This window comes from Neopsephotus bourkii, unplaced genomic scaffold (genome assembly GCF_033783945.1).
Source record: "Neopsephotus bourkii isolate Nb327-2 ecotype Australia unplaced genomic scaffold, CSIRO-AGI_Nbou_v1 NB_1292, whole genome shotgun sequence".
Classification (NCBI taxonomy): Eukaryota; Metazoa; Chordata; class Aves; order Psittaciformes; family Psittacidae; genus Neopsephotus; species Neopsephotus bourkii.
In genome coordinates this window covers 8,377,457-8,388,119 of record NW_026901776.1, presented here as the reverse complement: position 1 = coordinate 8,388,119, position 10,663 = coordinate 8,377,457, and the positions used below count along the sequence as shown (strand labels likewise).

At 43.9% G+C, this 10,663-nt stretch overlaps 1 protein-coding gene across 3 annotated transcripts in view; it reads right to left on the bottom strand.

Moving 5' to 3' along the window:
• Window positions 1-4,728: 4,728 nt before the first annotated feature.
• The window catches only part of RASGRP3 (RAS guanyl releasing protein 3), a 46,481-nt gene continuing 40,546 nt past the window's right edge, over window positions 4,729-10,663 (bottom strand). For all 3 annotated transcript variants that reach the window (XM_061365901.1, XM_061365899.1, XM_061365900.1), the window contains 4 exons: window positions 9,309-9,345; window positions 6,863-6,988; window positions 5,957-6,321; window positions 4,729-5,471 (listed from right to left, as the gene is read on the bottom strand). In XM_061365901.1, the coding sequence (XP_061221885.1) occupies window positions 5,463-5,471; window positions 5,957-6,321; window positions 6,863-6,988; window positions 9,309-9,345 (537 nt within the window). In that variant the 3' untranslated portion in view covers window positions 4,729-5,462. The remainder of the gene's footprint in view (window positions 5,472-5,956; window positions 6,322-6,862; window positions 6,989-9,308; window positions 9,346-10,663) is intronic.

The following is a 10,663-nucleotide window of genomic DNA, read 5'->3' as shown; positions in this document are numbered from 1 at the left end:
GTGAAATGATGCTGGGATGAGGTAGGAGCACACAGCTTCCCCTTGTTCCTTATTCCAGACAGCTTTTTCTCCTCAAAATATGTTGCTTATCCTTCTCCCTCTTCCAGGACTTAGGGTAAGCTGAATCTGGATTCACTGCTGGTTGAGGGGGAAAGTTGTTTTTTAAACTCAGAAGGCAAAACAGGAGGCTTTACTTTTCCAACAGGAAAGAAAACACTTTGCTTCTGCCAGCTGTTGTTGTTTTTCCTTACTCTGTTGTTTCCTCATAGTGCATTGTGACTTTGTTCCCTAAAGAAAACACGCTTTGTATATGTAGAGAGGGCAGCTTTGATTAATGAAAGCGAACAGCCACTGCTTTGTTATTCTCTGTATGATGCTCCGATATTTACTGTTTTTCAAACATGATTCCTGTTGCACTGGATGGAATCTCTTAACTGGAACCTGGGAGAGATGGGTTGTGGAGACTGTTGGATTGGGTATATGTGCTTGATTTTATTGTGCATCATAGAATGGTTTAAGATTGGAAAGGACCTTAAGATCACCTAGTTCCAAAAGCAGAACTCCAGCAGATAAGAGGGCAATTAAGTAAGCAAGCATTTATAGGGGGGATAATTAATGAAATTAATGAAAGTGGCAAGTGCTTCAACCGATCTCTGGCCTAATTAGAGACCTAGACACTTGCCTAACTAGAACTGGTAGGCAGGGAAGCAAGATCGCGTCGGTAGACATGAGAAGTGGCTGGAGCCTGAAAAGTGCTGTGGCATAAGAGCGTTCCCTGTAATAGGTCATGCACCTGGGAAATGAAAAACTGTGCTGAAGTGGAAAGAGTTGAGTGGGGAGTAAGATGATTCTCAGGAGGACCTGATGCTCTTTTGGGTTTCCAGAAAGCTCGTATGAGGTCCTAGAGCACTAGAAGTTAATTTAGCTCCCTTTAGGTTAATGAAGGCCAGCACAAGAAAGCCCTCAACTGTCTGCTCATGGCACATGATTTTCAATTAGTTCTGCAATATTTAGGACTGCAGTAGAGTGTCTTGTTGTTGCTGCAGAAGACTGTGAGGCTTGTGATCCTGCTTACTCTCTGAACTTCTGATTTTCCTTGGACAACAGGGATACTACAGAAGTATGTCTGCATTTAAGGTGTTGAGTGTGATTTAGCAGTCCCAAGCAAAGGCTAAAGTGCAAGCTTGCTTTCCCAGCCTCTTGGCATACCCTTAGGTTAGAGTCACACCAGTGTAGTGATCAGAAACCGGTACACTGAGGTGGATGTGAACTTCTGTTTCCTCTGTGTAGGCTCTCAAAATATTTGTGTTTGCTTGTTTCAGGTTGTGCCTTTTCAAAGGGACACAAATTGAAAAAGCAAGTGCTATTACCAGCTGTAAACACTGCCTTCTCCCCTCTTTGGCTGAAAATAAGTTGTACCTCTAATGGCTCAACAAACAAGGGTAGAAGGGAAAAATACTTTTCCTTTGTGTTTACTTAGTGCTTTTTACAGCTCTGAGTGCTGTCAGTGTCATTGTTTCCCCTTTATTGTCCAGTAATTTCCCCTCTTGTCCACGTGGGTCTTTCCCACAACAGAGGAGAGAAAAACAAGTACAAAAAGTAGGAAAACACTATTGTAAAACCAAAGAAAGAGGGAGTCTGCCTGTGCTGTGGGCAGGTGGAAGGTCATAACTCGTTTTCACGCATGAAGTAGAGATGAAGGTGATAAGGGTTCTTTAAACTTTCCGGCATTAGCTTAACTCATGGAAAAAGCAGACCTTTTGGCTAAATTTCATACTGCCCCAGCGGTAGCCTTTTGCTGATGGCTTTTCTGTCTCCTAGGACCAGATTGTCAGCAGCTGTAAACAGCACTTTGGAGCTGAGCACGCAGATTTTCCAGTGAGTTTAGCCTGTTGGCTGCAGTGCTTATTTTGAAAATCCAGTTCAGATCAGTGCTGATAATTCAATAACTTGTTCCAAAGTTAGCTCTCTTTCTCCAGTGTCCCGGGATGGGCCAACTCTGTTGTCAAGACTCTCTTGAGAAGTACTTGGAGCTGTTTTCTTTGGTGTTGTACAGACGCCCATCAGTTAGCAGGCTGATGCTGAATGAAGCAAACCTCAGCTGGATTTTTCTTTGGCAATGACGATCATGAAACGACAAGCCTTTGTGTCTCCTACCTCTTGTGTCTCCATGAAATCTGCATTCAGATCTCCTTTCTTCCTTCCTCCTTTTCTTCTTTCCTTCCCCCTCTGCTCAGTCTCCATTGGGATCCTGTTCCATTCTTGGTGTCACATAGGGAGGGAGAGCTCTCTTAGAATGCTTCTTCCCACAGTTACTCCCCATCTGTCTGTTGTTTGTTCTCTGGGGTTTTTTGTTTGTTTGTTTTCTGCTTGTGTCCTGTATCCAGGATCCTTCTTCACATGCAGCTATTTCCCATACAGATGCCTAAAGCTTCTGGAACAAGTGTCCCAGGCTGTGAGGACCCTTCTTTGGCTGCTCAGGCTGATTCAGACAAAGACTCCCAGGCCCACAGTGAGGATGACGGTGAGGGCTGCTGTGCTGGGGCATGCTTTCACTTTGGCTTCCAGAGGGCAGTTCCTGAGCAACAGAGTTGACAGTAGCCAGTTCACTACATTTTGGGAAAATGTAAAATTTTAAGCAGCACCTGCCCCTAAATTTGCTCTGTAGCATGGCTTTTTATCATCCTACGTACTGAAAGGAAAATGGCTTTTCCCTGCAGGGGAAAATCCATGCTTCTGACTGGCTCTGGTCAGCAAGCATGTTACCTCCCCCCCCCCCCCCCTTTTTAGGCTTCACCTGCCTGAGGAAGGCACCTCTGAGAAGATAGTTTCTGCCTAGGAAGGTGTTTCTTTGTGAAGATGGGATTAGTCTTTTAAAGCCCAGAAGCTGGGTAACACTGGTGGTGGCAGGGATGGGCAAGACTGAGGAGATCTAGAGCAGAGGGGAGAGCTGCAGCTCAAACCTGGTTTTACCTTTTGCTCTGAGGGAGCCAGATGTCCCCTTGACTCCCTGCACAGCACTCAAGGTTATGCCATAAAGCTGACAGCAAAGCTGAAGCTCCCTTATTTGCATCACATGGCTTTGCAGAGGTTTTACACAAGCACAGAAAGTCCTAGTGGGTTTGGCTCAAACAGCCAAATAATCTCTTACAGAGTCTATCCAAGCACTTGTATTTTACACCTACTCTTGTTGCTTGTGTTCTTTGGCATTTGCAGCTTGTGCAGTAAATAAGGTTTGATGTAATCTTTCCACTGTGTGGTGTTTTTAACGTTTGGATTATTTTTATTTTTTTTTTTTTTTGAAAACCTCCTCTTTCTCCCCCAAGTTTCTTCAAAGATCCTGAGACAGGGAAGAATGGATGTGGTGGTAGTATCCAGCATCATTTGGGATTGTATCTCACTTTAGCTACTTCATTAATCTCGTACTCTTGTCATTATGACGTTTTTTCTCCTGGACACTCTCCTGGAATTGCTCTACTTCCAGCAAGCAGGATTTCACCAAGACCAGCAGAGGCTCATTGTTTAGTCAGGACTCTGATGGCTGATACATTTTGTCTCCTGTTAAGTCAGAGGAGGCGAACAAGAAATTCTTTGTTAAGTATCTTGGGGAGTAAATATGTAAGTGAGAAAGTAATATTACGTAAGAGAAACATTCTTGTCCAACAATGAAATGAAGACATTGTGGGCCTGATAGAACAAGAGCTTAAAACTAACTTTTAAGACCCTGAAAGAAATGGGCTGAGGTCTGCAGACTAAATGCTGGCTAAAACTCTTATGTGATGCTAAGAATGGAGTTGCACAAGAGCGTTTCATTTATAAAGCGTTAGAAAGCTTATCTCAACAGATCCATCAACAGGCTGGACCATAACCAATTTTCTCTATTCAAATTCTCTACCACATCATTTTCATTGTGTGCAAGCCACATGCTGTAACGGCAGCTGTGTGGTCAGCCTGCTCTGACCCGTCACCTGACCCACCACAAGAAATAAGGACCATATTTTTGCTAAAGCTGCTTCTTTGCACACTGCAGTAAGACTGAGGGATGCTTCTGGCCTTCATCCTACCTTGGAAATCTGTGCTCTCTGCAGCACGTGTTTCTCTGAGTTTAAAACAGTAAGAGCATGTTCTCCCTCTTCTTTTTTCCTTTTTCTTTCTCTCCCCAGAATTACCATCCTTACTACTTGTTCTGGAAAACAAACCTGCAGGATTCAAGATGCAAACCTGAGCAGGTGTCACAGTGCAGTTTACTGTCAAATTACTGCAGAGGAGTGCAGCTGTCAGTTTTGGTTAGGGAAGTCTATGAAGTTCCTGCCTGGTGTTGTAACTTGATGAAGCGTGCAATAACTTAATTTTGTAGGAAATCCTATAATTGGGTTGCTTTCATTCAGCATGTATGCTCCCTACACACACCTATTTTTGTGGGGAGATGGACTAGGAAAAATAATACATGCAAGCCAATTTGGGGCACACCCCTCAGGTTTGAGCTTTGTGGTGTTTTGGTTTGGTTTCCTCTCTTCTTCCAGATAAGGGCTATGCTCCTTAAGTAACTTAATGCTCCTGAGAAATGCCACTTCAAACCTCCTTCTTGGGCCCCTTGTAATTCAGGTGCTGGATCTTCCATTAGCAAGCTGCTAATTTGCAGGCTGCTCTTTGGTATGTTTAGTGTTAGTATGTACAGGTTGCTAAACCAGAGAAAAACATGCCACATACACAGGTATATACACACACTTAAAACTAAGGTGTTTATTACATGCTAATTTTACTGTAATTGGTGCGGGCAGAGATGACGCCTCTCCATTACAGTGTAACCAGGTAAATGCATAGTGTCTCGGAATTCCTTCAGTCTCAGATACTTGCTGCCTATTTGAAGGATCTGCAGTCTCGGAACTGGTATCACTGTGCTGAACACCAGTATGCTCGCTATAGCAATGTAAACATGGCCAAAATGTGAAACACCAGGTGTGAAAAGAATTTCGGCATAGAGGAGTTTGTGGAAGGTTTTTGTTTGAGATTTAATCAACATACACACCTACTTCTTTCCTTAAAAGATCATTACAAGCCTCTGGAAAGGACTGTTATCGAGCAAACTTAGATGCTTGGCTTCTGTCCTCACCATTGTTGTTGCTGGCAGCCATACTGAAATGATGCAGTGTAGTTAAAGGAGGCCAAATATATCCTCACTGGCGTGTAGAGGAAGTTTCCACAAAAGTCATACAAAAGAAAACACTGATCACAGAGATCCATTCTGCTGTGTCCGTGCAATGTTCATCCAAACGGCTTACTCGTGAGAAAATAAATAGTGCTTTGTAACACTTCTCAGCTAAGAAAACAGGGCAACAGTTGAATTTAAGTGTATGAGGTACAGGAAAACTTCTCAGGGACAAGAATGGTCTGTGACAGTCCATCAACACTTGCTGTGTTATCGCTGTCATCTTCATTTTTCTGTGCTTCACAGTGAGCAATCAGCTGTCCTGTAAACGAAGGAAAATAGGCACATGTTAGCAAAAATGGTCAATGAAAGCACGAGGCTTTGGGCATATAAACTGTATGGGTGGCAACAACAAAACTCAGACCAATAACCTGCCCTAGTCTGGATTTGTATATCAGAATGCTAGCTCTTGTAAATCTAACATGGAGCCCATAAATGTGCATTGCAAAGGTGCAACAGCACAGAATTTGGTCAGATCCCTATCAGGCTATTTTAATGATCTTCAAAAAGTGCCCAGCTCCTAAAAGCACATACTGAATCCAAGACCCAAGCCCCCAGTTACAGTAAATACAAACTGCAGTGTAGAAAACAGCTATCTATGGATGATTTGACAGAATTCTGAAAGTAACTTGCTCAAGAAGCAATGGCAAATTTTAATGAAAAAGCCTCCTGAAATTCATAAAATAACTTTATGAGACCTCAGACTCTAGCATATTTTACACTGTCTTGGCTTCTTCTGCAACTCACCTCAGATTCCTGTGTTTCTGGAAGGGTTTCGATTCCATTGTGATCCTGTATATGTTCTGGGGCTTCAGCTTCCAGCTCTATATCAGCCTGCACACTGGGCTTTTCATTCTCCCATTTTGCAAAGCCTTTGTTCTTCCCAGCTTTGCCATGGAATTTGGACTTCATTTTGGGGAAAGTATGGGAGCCTGAATCGTTCCAGCCTGGCTCATGCCAGAGTGGTTCTGTCTGTGTGGCTTGGCTGGTTGTCACCCTCTGCAGCCGCACCGAAATTTTCCGTGAGGAGCCAGTGACGAGGGTGATAGCTCTGCCATCGAGGTCCTGATGCTCCGCAGCCACACTGGGGAACTCAAACACGTCATCTTGGACTGAAAGAGAAGGGGGAATTGTTTATTTTAACTAGTCTACTTTGAGATCTTTACAGAAAGGTAACTTAAGTCTGGGGCAGGAGGAGCTAATCCCCCTGTAGGAAGCAGTGGTATAATTAGCAATATCCATATGCTGCTTGGAAACTGATTTTGACCTTGTGTGTGCGCATTTCCTTCTCCCTCCACCTGGACACTCAGGGTATAAGGCAGAGCTAGAATTGTGCCCTATGTCTCCCAGCCCCTGCCCCTGAGTGGTTTATAAGCAAAAGTACAATTTCCCTAATTAATTATAATTTTATTTCTTTTCAGCTGTGATAGAGGCATCAGTATAGAGGATAGAGAGCCTCAAGCAGGAGACTAAGGTCATCGCTGCAGAAAGTGATGCTGTAATCTGAGCACTGAACACAAACCCCAGCGCAATGGAATGCACATGTGCTGCTCTGTGCATTGCTACAAAGGGAAAATCAAAAATGGGATCAAGGACACTGGCTGTGAGAGAGGATTCCAGAAATGGTTTTAAATAGGAACAAGATGCTCTCACCTGGAGGCAGGGATGGACTGCTAGGCAGAGAGCCGTGGTTGCTACCTACTGAGGTTCCTCTGGAAAATTTCCTGCACGCCAGCACAAGCAGGTCTCTGCATTGCTTATGGCAGTTGGCACCGCAGTCTGTAAAAAAAGGCATTGTCAAGTCACCAGATGGAAAGTCACAAGTATCTGGTAATCCCTCAGGGCTATTAGGGGGTAGATACAGGCAGGACTTTGAAGGAAGGTGCGAAGGGCGTTAGGGAAACAGATCATTTGGTGTGAAGGGTGTTACAAAAAATAGATCATTTCCATGGCAGCCATTAGTAGAAATCTGGCAGCATCATGGAAGAGGGGATGATATTCCATCAGGAATTAGTCTTAAAGAAGCAACCTTGAATTTACTCGATACTCGACTCAGCAGGGCCCATTATAGTAAATACACTTGGAGCATCCGTATTCTTGATTCTGACAGGTAGAGGTCAGTGTAGACCACTGTAGGTTAAAACTAGTCTAAGAAACTCTGTAAGCAGCATCAGTCAGCACAGTAAAAGCTCTGCTGATATGTATCAGCCACCCAGATGAGAGTGGCTGAGTGCCTGCACACATATCCTCTGCTGGGCTTTGCATTTCTGCAGGTACACTCACCACTAGGTACATTTATTTGAAGTGTGACTGCAGTACAGATCTTACCTGCAAGAAAAGTCCAAAGGGAGGAGAACCAAACACAGGCTCTCTCCTCTTTGTCCCTGCTCTTGTTTGAAAATTTCCATCTCCCTTGTTTCTCTGTTGCTGCTTCACAACCTAACATTTTAGCCATCACCAGAGTGTTGTGTTTCTAACTCTGCAGCGCTAGCATGATGGGTGAGAACTCTGGTTTCTCCCATCACCTTGTTCATATGACTAATACAGAAGTACCTGCAGAGGTGTGGTACTGTCTGCCCTAAAGGTATCACACCCACTTCCTCCCACCCCCTCCCCAGGTACAGTAAAGATCTCTCTTATCAGCAGAGAACCTCTTTTGTGACTTGTAGGCCACACAGTCTAGCTTTATCTCATTACCCACAGTGCAGGTAAACAGCAGACCCAAACAGATTAACTCCCTCCCTCCCCCTGCTAGCACAGTGTCAGAGGTTTGAAACAGGTGACAGCTCTGTGCTCAAAGGCAGAAATCAACCATAACGGGTGCAGCACTCCAGTGATGCTGGCATACAGAGCAGCTGGTAGCTGCTGTAGCAAAGGGCAGGCACTAATTGCACTTGACCACTAAGATCTGAGTGAGCAGCTCTGCTCTCTTACTGTCATGCTTCATTGCCTATAATTTTGCCTTTACAGAACCACTTCTGCTCACTCTCTCCACTGGGCTGTTGTTAAAAAGCGATGCAGGACAGAGACAGGACATACTTTCAGATCTCAAGATGAGTTTACAGGGGTGCTGTGACAAAACACAGTACCCTTACCCTACCAGTAAAAGTATGGGCTGCAATTAACCCTTTTGTAGCTGCTCAGATGACAGTAGTGAGGAATAGCTGAATTAAACATGATGGTTTAGCCATGGACGCTTTCCCCACCCCTCTCTGAGGAAGAGATGTTGATGGGTGGACAGGGAGAGCAATAGGATGTATCCTACAAATAAAACACTGCAAATTCTTCATCCTTCTTCTGGGAGCCAGTGTAAGACTTGAGGGAAAGAAATGCATACAAATACAACTGGGAAGCCCCAGTGTGAATGTTCCCTTGTGAATAACTGGGATGCAACTACAACTGTGAAAATCAACAGTGCCCTTCATCCAGAGCTGGGCTGCTTGAGAAATGAATAGATCCAGGACTTTAAAGCTAATGAGGACCACGACAATGTCATTCTTGGTCTGATATTCTTGCTCAATATGGTGCAAGTACTGCATAAGAAATTAAGCATTTTATGAAAGCAACAGAACTGTAACAGCTCTAGGATTTTTTTTTAGTCGACTGTCTCAAGAAACAGTCTTGCAATAACATCTGCTGGGCAGTCTAGGAATTAAATATTTCTCTATTTCTAGCTCAGTCACTATTGCATTGCAAGGACAGCTGGGCTTCACTGCAGGCATGCGGATGTACATGACAGACAGCATTGCCAACAGACCTTTTCCTGACCCCGTGTTTCAGGAGATATATTTCAGGATGTCTCGGTGTTAGGATGAGGACACTCGGTTTTCCAGGGTGTAAGGTCTTTGCTGGTAGAAAGTGACACCTCATGGAGTCCGTGGCTGCTTTGGGCCTTTAGCTCACAGAACCTGTGTGTTTTCCTACTGGGTGCTATGTCCCCTAATGCAGTGAGACTTCACAGTGTACCAGAAGTCACTGTTCACAGACAGTACCAAGTGTAGAAGTAAAATTTGAATGAACAGAGATATTTTAGTAAAAAATACTTGTGCTAAACCCCTCCACATCAAGCTTGAAAAAAATCCATGCAATATTTATTTACCTTTGCATTTGTAGCCTTGTTTGATTATGCCCCAGAGCTGCAAAGAAAGACAAAAGAACGTCAAGGAATCAGAAAAGAAAGCCGGAAGGAAAACAAGGTCACAATGAGGAAGTACCAATGGCTACAAAAGCACAAACAGGATACAACTGCTTTTAACACCCTTCCTGTTAGGCAGACCTTCCCCTCTAATTGTGATAAGACATGTGTGGCTTTCCCTCCTATTCCTACTACTTACAGTGGGTCTACCAGAGGAGACACACAGATGACATTTGCTTCCAGAAATGGGTGAAAAATTGCCATCATATCAAGCTTACTGAAATCAGCAGAGCACATTCTGCTTCTAGGCTCACTAATGTTATCTGTGGGGCAATTTCCAGTGTACCTCCATTCTCCAGATACATGAATGACCCAGGCCATCCAAACACAGCAGAAGAAAGAACCACTGGGGATAAAAATTAAGCTCTTGGTTCCCATACTGGTCCCCAGCACACTTAGCCACAGCAGTCTGATCTGTACACCTGGCTTTTTCCATTAAAAAGGCTGAAGGCTGAAACAGGCAGAAAAGCCACTGAATTCCATCTCTGCCTCCTCACAGAAACTGACCTTGTTGATGCATGTAATGATCAAATGCTAAGCTTCCAGGATGCAGTGTGTGTCATCCCACTTTTGGGAAGTAGGGTTGCTTGGAAGTTGGAAAATTCCCTAGCAAATTGTTATCTGTACACTCAGAAGTGCTGTATCTACAGCCATGTCATTATAAAAACAAGCAATTTCATTCTGAGAGGCAAAAAGAGGAAGGGGCAGCTTTTCTAGGTCTAGCATTAAAGGAAAAAATCAGGACTCCAGTGTTTATTTATTGTGACCTCATTCAAAACGTTACCAGGGAGGGTGAGCACATACAGGCAGCTGAAACTGCACATGGATCTATACCATACCTATAAGAATCCATGCACAGTCTGCAGGGGTGAATAGGGTCTTTAAAGAAATTTTCAACAGGAAGAGCTGGAGAAAATTCAGAAATCAAAGGAAAGAGTAAAATAAAGAGAATAGGAAGATTCCAGGGGAAAAAAAAATCCATATACTGCACAAACGAATTTGCAAGGAAAAAGGGGGGCTTGGAGAAAGCAAAATAAAGCAGGCAAGGTGGAAGAACAGTGAACAACAGAACAGAAAGGCCAGCAGTGGAGGAAGGGTCCACAAATAGCCTGCTGCTTGTTCTTTTCCAGCTAATGCTGTATATAAGCCCAGTCAATGCAGTTGCTGTGGTCAGGCAGTGAGAGTGTAGCTTCCCAAGCCCCTCTTGAATGGACAGTAATGACCTTTTTCCCCAGGTCTCTTTGCCTGGATCCCTGTAA